The 18,584-nt window shown below is 36.7% G+C and overlaps 1 protein-coding gene across 1 annotated transcript in view; it reads left to right on the forward strand.

Annotated features, from left to right (window-relative positions):
- Window positions 1-1,973: 1,973 nt before the first annotated feature.
- The window catches only part of ARMC2 (armadillo repeat containing 2), a gene marked incomplete at its 3' end in the record, with an annotated part of 54,501 nt that continues 37,890 nt past the window's right edge, over window positions 1,974-18,584 (forward strand). The window contains exons 1-5 of the mRNA XM_010189936.1: window positions 1,974-2,191; window positions 2,955-3,027; window positions 5,326-5,494; window positions 6,687-6,891; window positions 10,528-10,578. Of these exons, the coding sequence (XP_010188238.1) occupies window positions 1,974-2,191; window positions 2,955-3,027; window positions 5,326-5,494; window positions 6,687-6,891; window positions 10,528-10,578 (716 nt within the window). The remainder of the gene's footprint in view (window positions 2,192-2,954; window positions 3,028-5,325; window positions 5,495-6,686; window positions 6,892-10,527; window positions 10,579-18,584) is intronic.

An 18,584-nucleotide genomic window follows, 5' to 3' on the forward strand; every position in this document is an offset into this window, starting at 1 on the left:
AGAAAGAAGCACTAATAATTAGAATTATTTCTTATTTGCAACTAAGATGCTTCATTTTAAAAGGGGTACAGAGTTTGTGAAAAAACAGAAATTCTTACAAATAAATACAAAACCAAAGCTAATCCTGTATAAACAGTGAAAACCAAGGGTGAAACCAGACTGTGTGTTGGATAGACAGTGCAGTTGTTTCCCTTCCACTCTGGTGCTTCTCATTCATCCTATACTTCCACTTTCTGCTTGTTGCATTCATATGTTGCACCTTATTTTAAATTAGTCTTTGGCACTGCAGTTGAATAATTCACATACCTGATGCTCATCAAAGTCAAGAAAGCTTCTGATGATTAGGAGGGCTTTTCCCTATGCACAGATCTAGGTAGTAATCTTCTAGGAAGAGAGCTGCCGTAATATAGCTGAAGGTGCTTCCCCAAAGCTTCTGGGGTGTGGGACACAAGAGCAGATGAAGCTTCTTTCTTGAGTGCTGCTGCAGCAGAGCAATTGCTTGATGCTTAAATGTTTCAGTCTTAGGCATTATAAAATAGAGTACAAATCGTCTTTCTCTATCTGTCTTTTGAGAAAGAGACAGTGGTTGTACTCTGATGGCTCAGCAGCCAAACTAATTCAGATAAATAATTACTCGTGGTTCTTGAATGCTTACAAGAAAGCATTATCCTATATATCCCATATATATATATTTATATACACACACACCTCTCTCTCATTTTTGGCACTGCTTACCTATTTCTCTGTGTTCTATGACATTTTCTGGCTAAAAATTATGAGATATCAGGTAATAATATATTGGTATCATATCACTACCACAATTCTGAATGTGTGTAATACTACCTTCCGCCAAAATGATGAAGTGTTAATGCTCTCATCAGGTTAGTGATCGATCATAAGTTCTCCTCACTTCTGCCCAGCCGTGACAGCTCCTGGCTCGCTCTGCTCTCTGCCTCTGCACCTGGAAGTGGGGACTGCCGCCTGCTGCTCCAGCGGCAGGGAGAGGCCATGCTTGCCCCTCTCCACTGGAGTAGCAGTGCAGCACTGAGCTCAGTCATGCAGTCAAACTAAGTCACAGGTTCTCATTGCAATGTTAATTATTAAAACTTTGTTTTTAATGGATTGAAAGGGTGACTAACAGTGCCCAAATAGTAGGACTTACTAATTAAGCTTATAGTAGAAAAGTTCCTTTGCCAGTTAAAAAGAAATACTTAAGAGATGATTGAAGGCTTCAACAAAAAATTACTGTAATGAAACCAGGACAAATACATGTACTTCTAGGATAGACAATTTGCAGTTGACAATAGAATTAACAAAAACTTAAGCTGATTGTATAGATGGTGCTGTTCCACAGAAACACATCATATCTCTCAGGTTGCTTCTTTGTTTAACTATGAAGAACATATATGTAAATCCCATAAAATACAGATTTCAGTGTCAGAGCACAGAGATTTTAAGAACTAAAGAAAATGGTGTCCTTCAGAGGTTAAATGTAAGATATTAGATTACGGATAATATCTACAGGGAACTGCACCAGGATCTGCACTGATCAGAGGGCTGGAGCCCCTTCCCTGTGAGGACTGACTGAAAGAGTTGGGGCTGTTCAGCCTGAAGAAGAGAAGGCTCTGGGGGGACCTTATTGCAGCCTTCTAGTTCCTGAAGGGATCTTACAGGAAAGCTGGGGAGGGACTTTTTACAAGGGCAGGTAGCGATAGAACGAGAGGTAATGGTTTTAAGCTGGAAGAGGGCAGATGTAGACTAGATGTTAGGAAGAAATTCTTCACTCTGAGGGTGGTGAGACACTGGAACAGGTTGCCCAGGGAAGTTGTGGATGCAGCTGTTATCCTTTTAAACTGCATTGTGGCAGCTTAAACATTGATGAATTAATAGTTTGTAATTTAAAACTAGCATTATATTCTGTGCCTTCCAAATTTATTGTACAGTGTTCTTTCTGTGCTCTATCTTGCAGAGGAATGCGAGCTTCAAAGAATGAAAATACAAAAAAAGCAGAACCATTCTACAGGCTTTCAGTGCCGAAGCAGAAGACCAGTTCTGAGATTATAAATGAAGCCAGAAATGCTCTACGAACGCTACGAACTCGGAGACCATTTACACCTACAGAGCATCAAAGGAAACTTTTTGGGTCTGGATCCTCATGGGCTCCTCAGAATAGACCCCCTTCAGTTTTTAGGTACTGTAGCTTTAAGATTTTTTTCAAATATCCTTTAGGAGCAAGAGATTTCATTCTGTAATTATGTTTCCAATGACTTTTTTCCCTATGTTAATCTGTATTCCTAATCACATCCTTTGCCTTCTTCTAATGATCCTTACTGTTGATGTTAATCTACACATCCAGGAAGTTCCTGTGGATTAATGCTACCAGAGGCAGTCATTACACTAGTTTTGTATGTGGAGAATAGTATAGGAAAATGGTGTATAACCCACCTCTTTCTTAAGACAGTGTATACTTTTAATTGAGATGGTCGTCAGCTTTTCCCTAGAAACTGTGAAAGCTTGCTTATTTCCACATAAACTGTATACTCGATCATTTTTCAGAGCTTTCTCAGATGTTTTTAAATATAAAACTGTAGGTCTTGAAGTTTGAAATGCTCATTTTTAAACAAAATTTATACTACGTCAAAATTATTTGTCTATGGAGTTTTCTTACATACCATAATCCACAGAGCTCAGTAGGTCTGTCTCTTGTGACAAAAGAGAAAAAAAATGTGTATTGGGATTTTTACTTCTATTTTCCCAGTAATTTGTTTAGCTCTCCTTATATGCCAATTCCATAATGATTGTTGGGAGGAGATATGGGCTGTATCTGTAATGTTAAGTGTCAGACATGCCAGAAAGAATGCTAAAACATCTTTGAATGGCCATATAAATAAGTCAGTGTCCACACTGTTTTTATGGCAGCTTTATTCATATTATGTTTAATTTCTTTGTACTAGTCTTCATGCATCCAGTTTTGATTTGGCTGAATCAAGACCAGTGTCTAGCGTTCGTCTTAGCCCACTGGATCAAGTGAGTACTCTGGAAATAAGTATGTGCAATACTGTCATAAAAATATGTGTATCAGTAGTGGTGGGAAAAGATACGGTTTAAATAGGTTGGGGAGAAATGAAATATAATGTCAGTCTGAGACTTATAAAGTCAGTTTTGTCTTTTTTTCCCCAGAATAAACCTGAAAATAATTTAAACTATTTAAACGTTGCTATATTGCATCATAATTCTAAATGACATTAACAAAAATCAGAAGACAGATACTTGAGTCATCTTTCTTGTGTAAGATTACTAAAATAGAAAAAGGTCATGAGCATCAACATGGGCCAGCAATGTGCCCTTGCCGATAAGAGTATGGCTAATGGTATCCTGGGCTGCATTTGGAGGAGTGTTGCCAACAGGTTGAGGGAAGTGATCCTTCCCCTTTACTTAGCACTGGTAGGGCCATACCTGGAGTGCTGGCTCCCATTCTGGGTTCCTCAGTACAGGAGACACACATCAAGGAACTGGAAAGAACCTGAAGAAGGGCCACTAGGATTATGAAGGGACTGGAGCACCTCCTCTATGGGGAAAGGCTGAGAGAGCTGAGACTGTGCAGCCTGGAGAAGAGGAGTCTCAGGGGGATCATATCAGTGTATATAAATACTTGAAGGGAGAGTGCAAAGAGGACAGTTCCAGGCTCTTTTCAGTGACAGGACCAGAGGAAGAGGGCACAAGCTGAAACAGAGGAGGTTCCCTCTGAACATCAGGGAATGCTTTTTCCACTGTGAGGGTGACTAAGCCTTGCCACAGGCTGCCCAGAGAGGTTGTGGAGCCTCCATCCTTGGAGATCTTCAGAATCTTCCTGGATATGGTCCTGAGCAACCATCTCTAGGTGGCCCTGCTTGAGCAGGGGGCTGGGCAAGATGACCTCCAGATGTTCCTTCCAACCGTAACCATTCTGTGGTTCTGTGATCAATAACTTGAAAGTAGCTAGGTTGTTTGTGCTTTCTATTTGACTTACGCATCTATAAAATGTAATGATCGCAGTTTATTTAAAAAACAGATAGAGACACTTGTAAGAACTCCTTTTCTCCCCTTTGTGAAAATTTTGAATTATTTTCAATTTATAGGTATATCTGCTCTTTCAGGTTTTTTATATTTAAACATTCATGATAAGATTAAGTCATCATCATTTTTTTAGTACCTGAGAGAACAGAGCATGCTAAAACAGTTAAGTATGCTTGCTGTATATATTGTTTCTTCATGACAGTAGTCTAAATGTAGAATTCTTTAGGAAATTAGGGGGAAAAAATTCAGAGCAATGTTATACCTCATCTATTTTGATAAGGTTATGTATTTATATGAATCAAATTTAAAAATTCTGAACATATTTTTATTAAATATATCTACAATTGCATTTAAGTACTGATGTTAAATTTTCATTTATCTTGTGTGTGAGAGTGGGAAAAACCTAAGAAAAATCTGTTAAGACCAATGCACAAACTGTCTTTTCTGCTTTACTATTTACAGTTAGCATACTGTAAATGCAGAGCTTGTGTTAGTCATGGTGGTTGTGGGGAGTAGTTCTCATCTCTTGGCTATCTTCAGCTAACACCGGGGAGAGCTGTGAAGGAGCAGACTGGAGACTTTCTAATGGATTCTTTATTGTAAGGAAGTTGGAGAAAACCTTGATGTTAGAGGGCAGTGCATTTATGTAGGGCACAAGTGTTTTGTACCAGAAGCTGGGGGTGTTGGTCACATCCCCTAAGATCCAAGATACTGACATAAACAGAACTGGAGCTTGCATGTTTCTGGATTTGCATGATTTGTCTCAGTGTGCTAGGAAGTGGTACATGTGATATGAACACGTTTGAACTGGTTTTGAAATACTACTTCAGTGCTCAAAGCCAAATCAAAGGATGGATGTGCCCCTAGTATTGATAGCACGAGTCTTTGTCACAACATTTCTTTTTTATAAATAAGCATACTGCAGAAAAAGTTAAGTGAGTATTTATGAGGGAAATAAATAATTCTGAGTTTTAGTTGCTCTGCTTGGACTAGTTTTGGTTTGTTTTCTGTACCCTTGTATGTTTGCTTTTAAATGGCTTTCTGTGGTAATGATGGTGTAGCTATCTGTCTCGTTCAGTGGAATGATATCATTGGATTCTAGATATGAAGATGAAAATTTCTTAATGAGTAAGCCAATGTCACTTTTATCTATTCTGAATTTAACCCTTTGTATAAATAATTTGGTTTTCTATTTTTTAAATTTTTTGCTTAGATGAAAATGAAATTATTTGTGCTTTTATTGAAACATCTTTTTTATCTTTGTCACAGAAACCAATACTAGTCACTTTTGCAAAAGATGAAGATTCTTCCTTTTCTCTCCCAAAGCCTTCTGCTGATGCTGCAGAGGTTAGAAAAGTCAGCAGTGCTCGGGCACTCTTATACAGAAGAACTTCTCAGGGAAATTTCCTTTCTGCTAAAATGACTCCCCCTGATCAGAGTAAGAATGTTTTGATACTTATTATTTTATAGAAAAATAACTGCATTATGGGTTTTAATATCATTAAATACATGAATTATTGTATTAAAGGCCTTGCGTGTCCTTTCAGAGTAAATGTTAAAAATATTTAAATGGCTTTAAGGCAGTTTTGAAAATGTGATTTTCAAAAATGATACAGGCTTTCACTTCTGAAAGTGAATTTAAAGCTACTCAGGTGCCTTTTTTTCCTATAGGTTTCTAAGTATTTCTGGCATTTTTACTGTTAAGTTTTCTTCAGTGGGTAAAATTAACAAATGCTGAAATGTGTGAAGAGATAATGAGATGGCGTCATCGAAGGAGATTCCCTGATGGTTTACTGAGCATAAAAGGAGGAGTAAAAATGAATGATATGTCTTGACAGGCCTCCAACTACATCATTTTTGTTGTTAAGAGTTTTATTAGTTGAGACTTAATAAAGGTCACTAAACATGGGATTTATAAGTCATTTTCTTGCAGATGGGACATCTTGGTATTCTGCATATTGACTCATAATAAAACGTGCTAGAACTGTCTTTAATGAAGACTGATTTGTAATAATCACAATTCTTACATTGCCTGGGATTCTTACTTTACATGATAAACTGAAAAAATATGTGTGTGTGTATGTGTGTGTGTATATATATATATAGTTACATCATCTAGCCCTATATGTAGTTTAATCCATTAGCTTTAATAAGTTGATACTACTAATTGGAGAAGTTGGGAACCTAATGTAGTTATAGCCTGAGTTTGCCTCTTCTCCCCTTTGAGGATTGTGCAGATCTTCATGTAAATTTTTTGTACAGGTTCTTATTACATGTACATACCAAGGTACAAGATTAACAGCTACTTTTTGCTTGAGTTCTGTCATAATATTTAGACCCTGAAATATAATAACTTTTTCAGAAGGTATAATCCACCTATCTGTAAAAGGGAAAGAAAAAAATAGATAAAGATTAAAATGTTAAAAAAGCAAAACTGAAAGACTTTAGGAAATTATGTTAATAAGAAGACTTTGACTACTTTGCTCTAAATAGTTTTAAGCTTTCTTGCCTTTTAAGTTGATACAAGCAAATTTTGATAATGTGACAAACAGTAATACATTTAGAGCTCGCTGTGTGTATGTATTGTGTAAGAACACTCCTACAAAATGTATTATCTTTGGCTGTTTCAGATGAAAAGAAACTAGATTCCAAAGAACCAGCTATGATGAGTAATCTTTGCAGAAGTAATAACTGCTTAGCAAAGCAAAGGTCATACACATCATTTAATGATGAAAGTAGACAATTAATTTGTAGTGAGCGTATCGGCAGACTGGAGAGGGAAGACTTCCTAAAAGAGACATCAGGAAATTTTTTATTTCAACTGAGAGAAGAAGGGTTGGTATTGTGCAGGTATGGTAATGTGCACCTTCCACACAACACTCTTCATATTCAATTGTACAAGTATCGAAATGTTTAAAATTGATGGAATTTGAAGGTAGCACTATTTATGCATTAAAACAAAACAATGTTTAGAGTCTTAGGAAAAAAAATCTTTACACTTCTGTTTTTAGGACGTTTCTACACTCAAAAGACAAATTTGTCCAAAAATTGTTGGTAGGAAGTTGCTTGATGTGAAATAAATTGAATTTTGTTTGATCATTAACATTTCAAAACTAGGTCTTCTAATAATTGCATACAGGATATTCAAGCTTAAACTCAGTGTGCTTGTGTTTACAGTTCAAGCCTCTTGGTTTGGGATGCTGTACATTCTTTTCTTAGCCTCACAGATGAGTAGAGACATGTTTTCAGTTCTGGTATTGGGGAAATAGATGTTTGTACACAAAAACCCAGGCTTGAATTCATTGACAATAGAGGCAGAATTTTTTTGTGACTTTGAATTATTAGTTAATTTTTTTTTAATGACAAAACAGCTGTAAGAGATTAATGAGACTTCTGTGCATGCAGTCTGTTTTTATTGAACCTAGATTATTATGTGCGTTCTGTAATTCACAGTGAAGTAAATTTTTTTTTATTCAAATCTGAATTCTTGCACAGGTAGGAATGGCTCTGTATCAGTTGCATTAGTAGTTGGATGAACTACTGCATTGTGCTAATAACATTCAGATCTGGTAATCTCTACAACAAAGAATGAATAACACTTTCTTTTCAAAACATCAACACTTGATCACTATTTAGTGTAAATGTTTGCTAGTAGATATCTTCTTTTTATGCGCAGGAAGAAATTATTTCTGTGGATATTCTTACAAATGTTTGATATTAAGGAATATGTTCTTAATTTTATAAAATGAAACACCTTTCCTTTACTAACTTGATGATAGTTACAGAATAGAGAATATTCTCCATTGAGGCTGTTGCAGCAAATGATACATAGCAGAGCTATTGTAGCACTCTTACATTAAACTGAAAGGAGGATTTAAAAAAGAAAAGAAAAAAAAGATTTGGAAAGACTGGAGACTTGTGGGCGCAAAGGAAAGTTTTCGTGAGTATGGAGGGAGAGAAAAGAAGAAAATAAGCCCAGTGATTAAAAATTATGGGTGAATGAAAGTAAAGCATGAAGGAGAATGCTTCAATGCAAAATACTTTTCTCCCATTAAAATCAGTGTCCCAAAGGACTTTTTTAGGTAAAGACTGTATGGATTATCATACTACAGAAGTTACTGTAATTTGTCTTTTATTTAGTAAAGCTGTGGTGGAAAGTACTTTAGTATTGAAATTAAAATGGGTAATTAGTTAATGATGTCCAAGTGTCTCTAATAAGAAGAGGTCTGCTGATATTTTTACTAATTGGAAAGAATGACCTTTCTTCTAAGTCGCAATTTTGAAACTTGAGGGTATGATTGAACAGTTAACTCAATATTCATCCTTGTTAACTGTTCAAAATAGTATTGCTTATCCTTTACAAGCTTGAGAGCTCCGCAGGTTTTTGTTACTGATGCTTTTCACACTCACCCATTCATAGGGTGCTGTGTGCCATAATAATTCAGTTTTCTAGTAGCCTGAACCACAGAATGTAATTTTTTACCTTGATAATTTCCGAGAATGACTGGCTTCTCTATTGAAATATGCTTAGGAAGAGGCCAAAAAAAAGCCCATTACCAAAAAGATTGCTCATTGCAACATAAATTCATATAGGACATTTTCAGTTTGGTTTCTCAGTGTAAGAGGAGTTTTAGAAAATATGAAAAGTTGAAAGAGGAAAAGAACATCTTTTCAATTTTATATTCTTCAAATATCATTATGCATATTTGAAGACTAGATTATCAAGGTTCATTTTGCTTAAGCTCTGCTGGCTTAATTTCTTTATGACCTGGTACTTACTTTTCTGACTCCTAACGTGATAGCTAAGATATTAATGATTCTAACCATAAAAGATGGAATGTTAATGCATCTAGCTTGTCATATCCACATTTGATCTAGGGAGAATAATACTAGAGGTAGTTGAATCTAACCCATCACTTAAATTAGATCTCAAATTACTGACCTTAAGATAAGGCAGAAAAATGTTTTCCAATCTTCTTCTGACTGGTTTTTGCCGAAATAGAAGAGTGGCATAATATTCCTCTTTCTTTCTGTGTTGAATGCAATCTCTGTATTTTTGAATAGTGCATCTTTACCTTCTCCTCTGGGTTGTGCATGCTTTCTGTGTACTTGAGACAGGTGATTTTTGTCAATGCTGCTGAAGAGGTGCTGCCTGTGCTGCTTCATACCCTTGCACCAAGGATCATTTAGGTGCTTATACAGCTTAGAGTACCAGCCACACCTGTGATGCTGCTATATGCACAAAAAGAATACAAAATGCTTTCCCACTAGTAAAGGACAGAGACCCCTCATCTGTATCAGCCCAAGCAGTTCGTGCCACCATTGATGGAATGACTTCAGGTAGTATCAACTGCTCTCATACATTCTAACTCATTGCTAAGACTTATGCCAGTAAACACATTCGTTCAGTATTCACATATGATGAGTCAGGCAGACCTTTTCTAAGTTGGGAGATGTCATTCTTAATCTGAAAAAGCAGTGGAAAGATATCACAAATCTATCCTTCAATATAGTTCATTGAGTTCAGTCTTGACAGGAGTTGTGTAGAAAAGGTTCCAGTACCACGGAGGGGTCATTGCAGTAACAGAGTCTTGGAATTCTTTCTCTCTTTCTGTTTACAGGTATTAGATGATTGCTAAGATTAGATTGCACCTGCTTCTATGTCATAAATAATTGAGGCATCTTATATGAAGTTAGAAGATGTTTTCCATTTAAAGTACATTATATTCAGGGATAAGAGGATGAGGGCTTAAAGGAATGTGAAAACTTTTAGTACCTGGAGTCCTGTCATTCTCCATATGAAGCAGCTGTGTCAGCCTCAATTCTGTATCCCAGTGATTTAAAACGCTTGCAGGAATTAAGCAAGAGGATTATAGAAATAGTACACTTCGTACAGGAGAAGTTGCATGAGACTCTTTACTCCCCTTTCCCCACAGTTCCTATATATGTACCAAAATAACTTTGCTAATAAAACTACGTTTCTGTTAACGATGAAACTGTAGGGCATGCCAAAATAACATGACAGATTCCTGACATTAATGCTACTACATTTATTTCACAAAGAGCAGAGGCCAAGTATTTTATTCAGCAAGAGTCTTGCTTACTTTCCACCTCAAGTGTCCCAAGGACTGATGAAAAGAATGAACAGTACTAATGAAATCACTACTGTTTTATAAAAATTCTGCAGAGAAAAAAGAGAGAAGGACCTTTTGAGGGGAAGAGTTATTTGTCACTTTGTTTGCAATTCTGTTTTTCATGTAACCATCTAGTTATAATAGAATAGGTATATTAATTGAAGCAGTTTGAATTTATTGACATGTTGCCTCAGGAAAGAAAAGAGCAATTTCTGACAATAATAAGGAAGCTAAGTTTTGTTTACATCTTCATCCAGCCATTATGCATTGCCATCTATTGTGATTGCTACAGAAATGAAACTTCTAAAATGTTTTCTGCATTCATATATTTCAACAGAAGTGTCACCAGGGATGGCAGATTTGCTGATAAAGAGCAACAGTTTCCCTGGTAAGAAAAGATGAATTTTTTTTTTCTCTTCCTCCACTTTCTCAATATTCTGAAAGCTTAGATATAATTCTTCAATGAGGAAGAGCTTGGAGGCAAACAGTTGATTGCCAAGTGGCCTGCTCTACACTTTTTTTAATAAGTGATTTCTGTAAATAGCTACAAAAGGATTAGAAGGTGCTGTAAAGAAGAAATACTCTGCCTTGTTTTCTGTCATCATTGCTGTTGTTACAAAATGCCTGTTTGACAGAATCCTTGAGAAGTATTCATCAGCTACTTCCGTAAGACTAGTTTCTGTCTTGCGCTTTTTGGAGTTTTGGAATGCTTCAATAGAAAATGATAAAAGCAGGGGACAAGTGAATACTGGAAATCACTTCTGTCTGGTTGCTTAAACTAGCTTCACATCTGTGCCCAAAATATTCATTCCTTTTCTCCTCTAAGAAAAGGATTCCTACAGAGGAGATAGATTTTTTTTTTTTGTTCTCCCTGAAGGGAGCACCTGTTCTGTTTTGCTTTGGATGAATTTTTGAAGTGAATGACATAGTGTGAATATTAGTTTGTTGCATGGTTTAGCTGATATTGCTGCAGATTCTTCAGATTTCATTCAGGATTTGTCTTTTCTCATTATGTATATTCACAACTCCTGGAGCTGTCATAAAGACATGGAAACAGGAAATTTATCTCCTAACTAATCTTTCTTAATTTCTGCCTCAGTTCCCCTAGCTCTTGAGACCACTAGTTTAAGAAAGAAACACTTGAGTGGTGGGAAGACTTTCAGAAGTAGAGCTTTCTAGAGTGTTTTCCAAAGAAAGTATGACATCTGCCCTTCCAGGAAGATGCCTGGTTTTGTATAGGGTTAGGGATACTGAGAGAGAATTAGGAATGAAGAATTATTTTTATCAGAACTTTAGACTTCTGAAGAAAAGAGCAACAGGTAGCTGTTATCTCTGGTCTCTTCACTTGTGAAAGAGTGGAGTGTAGGCTCATTTTTACTGCCTACTCCAAAGGGAGTCTTTTCACTCTAGTCATTAGTTTCAGGATAAGGTAATTGGTCTCTAGATTTTGGAGATCTAGGTCTTGAGAGTCCTCGTTACCAGTTGAATGGTAATTCCAGAATGAGAAAGTGTGCCATGTAAGGGGTAAAGAAGGAATGCCAATTCAGTCTAGGTAGGACTATAGTAACAATGGATTTAGTTGGGATTTTTTGTTTAGAATGAAAATGTTTATGCAGGATTCAAGTTATGAAGATGATGATGCTGTGGTTTTCAGACTCAAAAATAGGCTAGTATTTTGGGTGTTTTTTAATGGTTAGAATTAGGCTGGCAGTTATATGCTTTCTTGTAGATACCCTGCCACAAATAGATGCTGTTCATATTTTCTGTATTAAGCAGAAGATGCTAAGACTGAAGAATAACAAGGGTAAAGATATAGGTTTTTCACCAACCTCTATTATTCTTTTAGGCCATATTATTTAACATGTGCATGAAGTTCTTCATCAACAGTCTGTATAAATAGAGTACTATTTTCTTTTTATTGCTGGAGCTGTCATAAGTAATGGACTATGCCCATGATTGTGTTTATAGAGGAATTGTTATTTGCTCATCTTCAGGATGAGACAGAGTGTAGTTGACCTATCTGTCAACATATTTTTGCAAATTATGTTGCCTTTCTACTATTTATCCTTTCTCATATCAGTGGTATCAGTTATAGTTTTCATTCCCTTTGTTTTTGTCTTTTTTGGTGGTATTACTTATGATGAAATCCTCTACAATTCCAGAAATAATTTCAGGGTATCTATTTTACTAGTTTTTCAATTATTTCTATGCTTTTGAAAATCTTTGTAGCTGAGAAACAAGACTGACTAGAGGTTTGTGTAATTGGCTTAATACTTTAATTTATATTTCTTTTAGCTGTCTGCAAATAATTTACTATGTTTTAATTACATTTTCTAAAAGGAATATAGTCTTGAGAACTGAGATGTTATACTAATGCTTATTTTTGAGGCACACCTATTACTTACTTCCACATTGTGTTTGTATTGGTCTTGTTTGTCCCCGAGATGACATCATAGAAAGAAAAGTTCAGTGAAAGTTGAGCAAAATAGGGACACATTGTCTTAAATGGCTCACTGAGGGTCAGTTCTTCATTTAAAAAGATACAGTGCCTTTCAGGTGCTAAGTTATGGGTCAGGAAGAAATCACCTCGTTTAAAACAAAACAAAAACCACAAAAACATTCCTTACTATTCAACCAATGAAAGGCAGTACAGAGAACTAAAATTCTGATGTCGTTTTTTCAGCATAAAAGGTCTGGATAGTATAATTAAATAGGAATAAATGGATTAATGAAAGATGCAAATGTTAATTGGCATATGGAAAAACTAATTTCTAGGAGAGTGAATGATAAAGCAAAATACTGTATTTTTTCTCATTTTGGCAAAAGCTAAAAGCAATTTCTTTTGGTTGCTTTGTCAGAAAATACTAAAATGTTGTTTACACTTCAAAGTCTGCAGAACAATGTCTTGTGATTAAAATCAGTAACTATGGTTTTGAGTTAGAACTCTTGTTTCCTGATCACTAAACACTTAGGGTGGGAGAATCACAGTAGCAGAGGGGCTTGTATTCTAAAGCAGTGGCTCCTAAGCATTGTGTAGCTGAACATCAGTCACAGTCTCTCTCACTTGCTCCAGCTTCACATCTGACTCCCCTTTGCCTTGTGGTTCTTGTACCACTTTGTCCCTAACAGCTGACTCAGGGTCTGCTGCATCATCCTTCTTGCCCTGATTCCCAGGATCACCCTTAGTTTCTCTTAACTTTCGCTGGAGCTGCCATCCTTCTTTTTCAAATGAAGCTGCTGAGTCTGGCTGTGCCCCAGTAAACTTGATTTAGAGCCTTAGGTATCTTTGCATCATACTCCCCAGTGGTCCTCCCAGGAGATCTGATGGGGCAGTTCATGAGACCACAGTTCTGAATAATTTAGAAAAATGATAACTGGTCATTATATAGTCAGTATATAAGCAATCCATTGGCTGATGCACCAGAGGGTTGTGCAGCCATCCAGAGAGACCTCGACAGGCTGGAGAAATGGGTTGACAGGAACCTCATACAGTTTAACAAAGGTGAGTGCAAAGTCTTGCACCTGGGAAGAAACAGGTCCAGACACCTGTTTATACTGGGGGCTGTCCAGCTGGGAGGCAGCTTTACGGAAAAAGACCTGGAGTCCTGAGGACACCAAGTTCATGGAACAGCTCAGGTTGGAAAGGCACCTCAAAAGATCATCTGGTGCAGTCTTCTGTGGAAAAGGAAGCCTAGAGGAGATTATCTAACACCCTGTTCATTTGTGTGTTGAAAACCTCTACCACATCTGGAGTGGTGAGTCCAGTTCTGGACTCTCCAGTGCAATAGAGATGGAGCAGCTGGAGAGAGTCCAGCTACTATGATGATGAAGGGAGTCCTCCTTATGAGGAAAGTCTGAGAGAGCTGGAAGTGTTTAACCTGGAGAAGAGAGACCTCAGAAGAGGTCCTATCAATGTATATATATACCTGAAGGTATGGTGCATTGTGACACCCTCATTGGTTGAGTGACAACAGCTCTTCTTCCTTCCCCATGGCAGGCCCTCAAATAGGAAAACCTAGTTGTTCACCTGTGACTGTTATTTTTAGAGACTTATTGATTGTATATACTTATACAACACATTCTTGCAGCTTTTTCCTTGGTAGTCCATATAGAATTTGAGAATTTTTGGTTGAAAGGAAAATATACAACTGCTCAAATAACCAAATTATCCTTATCAATAGAAGCGATGCCATCCTGGGTACTGCTAGCATTGAAAAGAAACCCAGATTGCAGTGTAAATGCAGTCACATTCTGAGTATGCACGTAAATAACATCTCAAAGAAGTCTTTCTAAATGGCACCTCTATTTCAGGATTACCCACGATTTGAAGGAACTGAGCTCTGATCTAGTCTGAAAGAACACCTTTGTGCCTAATAGTCCTTTTGATACATCTGGCTTGGCTGAACAGGCTCCCAGGTTCTGCTTAGCATTGCTCTAAATTTGTTCTTCTTAACACTTAGTGAAATGTCTTGATTTTTGGTTGTAGATACATCGTGTCTGGCTTCCCAATGCATGTAACTTACGTTTGTAAAAATCAGATGTTCAGTGCTTGTATTTATACATAAACAGCTTTTACTTGTTGCAGTGCCTAGGCTGTTTTTGGAGCCTTGTGAAAAGTTAGACATTGCTCTTCTAGATGTTTGAAGACCTGAGAACATCAATATATCAAGGATGCGAAATGGATTTTGAAAAAAATTGAGTCATGTTCTTGTGTTTTCAGTTAACTAAAAGAAAAGAAGTTTGTGAGGGCTTGAAGGGAGTGGAATGAAGGAAAGTATATTGGGGAGAAATTGAGTGACTGTTGAGGGAAAATGGAAGAAAAAAGTTATAGAGGGAATGCATCAAGGTGAAAAACATGAAGGCAGAAATAGAAGAACTGCAGGCAGGGAACCCCAACAGCACCCTCTAGAGGGGCATCTAACAAGATTTCGGCTACTGTAAAAGACACTGAGCAAGGCGGACTTTCAGCGTGACCTATTATGGCTTTTATATATTTTTGTTCCATAAATGACTAGTGTGCTTTTAGATTAAGTACAGCTGGTTTTGTTTACCTTATAAAATAAAGACAAAAGTAAAATAGCTCTGCAGACAAACAATGAAACTATGAGGGGCTTAGATTGCTTACAAGGAAGGAACTTCAAAGATTAGAATTGTGGTTCCATAGATGTAGAAAATGCTCTGCAGATATAGATGTGTAGAAATTGTATGCTAATAATTACAATTTTCTGACTTAAGAAAACAAGTATCAAAGAAATAAAAGGAAATTGAGAGGCCATAAGCTCTCATAAGCCTTAGAAATTTATTTAAAAATTAACTGAATCCCACCCTCCATCTGAATATTACTTTACTTTAGAAAATGCTACTAGAAGTTAGCAATGAGGCCAATGTTGTATCAGGAGCACATAGATGATAAACTTTCACGTGGCAGCAGCACAGACTAAGGCCTCTTATCAGGAAGAAACTCCTGAAGAGCTTTTTTGTGAGTGTCTGTACTTACCAGTTTTATGTCATCTTCTCGTACATTAAAAAGAGTCAGTTGAAAACAAGCTTTTGGGCTAACCAGACCATGTTCTGTTTAGTAATTTTATAAGTTGTGTGTAAATGTACATTCTATAAGTTTCAGTAGTATTGTAGTTTATGCGAGTGTGAGGTGGTGTGCTGTGTGTTTTTCTAAGCTATCTTCCAAGTTACCTTTTCTGGTTTAAATGTTGCTGATGTTTGAGTTTTCTACTGTTTGGAAAATTCTGTGTGGAGGTGACTGTGAGAAAACGGTGTTTTGTTAGTCAGGCTACATGAAGTCCTTGGATATTAAGCCTAATGTTCCTTCTATTTCTGTCAATGGAAACCAGTTTGGTTCTTCTGATGCTGTGAACCACTTGCATCCCAAAGAAGTTGCCTTAAGCAGTCATGTAGAATTTTCCAACAAAAGATATCTATAAATACAAAGTTAAGGGTACTCTGCAGAATCTTGTTATCTTCCGGATCACAAAGTTGATAATTCATTTTCTTGTTTAAAAATGGAAAATCAATGTCTTTCCAGACACTAGCTAGTGTCTACTGTGTGTGGCTTCCTCACAGCATTTACTCAAGTCATACTATGCACCGTCCTTCCTTTGTAGGACTTTGTTCAGATTCTGGTTTATATGGGATAGTCTCAGTTCCTTGGAGAGAGCATCTCTGGAGAGAACTAGCCCTATTCTTTGCCTCTGGGATGCAGTTCTTAGAAATGTAGTGGAATAATCCTAATAAATAAATAAAAATCTCTGGAATACCACTGAAGGTGAGACTTTGCAGCTTTATCATTAGAAGAGATTCATGGCAAGAACAAACAGGTAAACATCTAAACATGCAGAGTTTGTGAATAAATGCTGCTTTCGCTTAATTATGCATTCTTTCACCAGGGAAAAATACTGCACACACTACTGCGCTGCTGGCTCACCTTCCTTTTGGAAGTCCTCGTAGTCTGTGTATGTCCAAGAAAGCAGTGTCCCTTGTATGAGAGGGATAGAGATGATCCAGTTGCCAAGTTCTTTTTTCCTCTGTAATCATCAGAACCTCTCAGTTGATTTCTTGACGGGTTCCTTATCAGATGATCAGATTTCTGCCAATTGACTTTGTTTCCAAGGCAACCACTCTCGTGACAAGCCAGTTCCCTTCAATAGTAGGTAACTTATTTTTTTAGAGTAGGTCGATTACATTTTAACTGCATAGTTCTTAACAAGATATTGCTGCTTAAGTTTCAGCCCTACGTGAAAGTAAAATGAAAACCAAGTAGCAAAAGTCTCTGTAACTAAAATGAAGTTGGCAGCATGGTAAAGATACATAAAGAGACTTTCTAATCTCACACAGTCATGAATTGTACATACTCCCTAAAGATAAGCCTGCCCACCAGGCGTTCTTGTTCATGTTCGTTTTCAGTGTATTCTTTTTCTGAAAGTAATGAGAGTTCCAGTTAAGGTGTTTAACTTATCAGGATGTTTCCCAAAAGTACAGATAGTTCTGTGAATGTCAGCAGTACAGCAATTGGCTTTCCTCCTCACATAGGTTCCTAAAATGGTTGATACTGGTGGTTTTATTTTTGGTTGGTTTTTTTAGACAGTTCAGACTTCGACATGGCCTGATGCTTCATCTCACATATGTGCCGTTTCTTTCTGCTAAGTGTTCAGATTACCACATCTTTTGCTTCAGTGTCTTTTCTATTCATCTGCTTTTGTTTCCTACAGAACTTGCATAACTGTCTTTGTTGAGGTTTCTTGGATTCATCCTGTGGATTTACATTTTAGGGGAAAAAGCACAGACAGGATAGACTTACAAAACTTTTTCTGAGGATAGCAATCTCGGACAGCCATATTCACATAGGCAGATAGTATCATCATGCCTACATATAATTCTGAAGATACTGATTTCAAAATGTAGCTGTTAGTATTAAATGACTGCAGTGTTATTCTTTTCCTTATCCAGTGTGCTTTCAGGTTATAGTCTTGATTTCAGGGATAGCTGAATCTTGTGGAATAATTTCTTAAACTTAGTTTGTAGGAAAGGTGTTCACATAAATGGAACCAATTTTTTATTTCTTTTAAAACACTGAACTGTATTAATGTGTGCTGTAGAAACCCTCTTTCTTAAAGAGTCCATCTATTTTAGAGTAGAGAGGCAAACATGTCTCTATTGTTTTTTTTTAATATTGCTTTCCCGGAGGAGTAGGAATTGCTGAAGATGAGCTGAAGCAATTTCAAGATAGTTTGTGTAAGCATTTGAATTTTGGAGCACTTAAATCCTCATGCTGTAAAAAGAAAGCATTATTCACAGTTAGCCATAATGAAGCAAGTGTTCCTCTGTAATGTGATTGCTTGGGAAATCTTTGACTGATCACAGTGAGCTATCCAGTCTCTTTTGTAGAGAAGTGATCTTACAAGAGCTTTGTCTTTTATTCTGTCTCCATCTGTTGATAGAATGACTTAGATCTTCTGTCTGGACTGGCAGACAGGATTTAGGCGCCAATCCAGCAAACCACTTAAACAACAGTTTAGCTTAAGCCTTACAGCAACTAAATTAACAGGTTAAAAAAAATGAAATAACATTGCTAACACACTACTGTTATCTTTAGAAGGAAATTTAGGAGATTAAGTTTGTACTGGTACATGAAATATAAATGGAGTAAGAAGTGTTAAATTAAACATACACTGAGAATAAAGAACATAAATTAAGACCTTTGCCTTTAGTACAGAATTTAAAGAAGGAAATATTTCTGTTTAATAGCAGAGAGAGTCTATGCCTTGTACATTTCTTTTAGATCAGTGCTGCTTGATTGTATACCTAGGCAAACAGAATAGATTTATCACAGATGTGTGTAGTAGTTTCCTCTGGCCAAAGACAGACAAATCATACAATCAG

The sequence above is a fragment of the Mesitornis unicolor genome, unplaced genomic scaffold (assembly GCF_000695765.1).
Source record: "Mesitornis unicolor isolate BGI_N332 unplaced genomic scaffold, ASM69576v1 scaffold6238, whole genome shotgun sequence".
Taxonomy (NCBI): Eukaryota; Metazoa; Chordata; class Aves; order Mesitornithiformes; family Mesitornithidae; genus Mesitornis; species Mesitornis unicolor.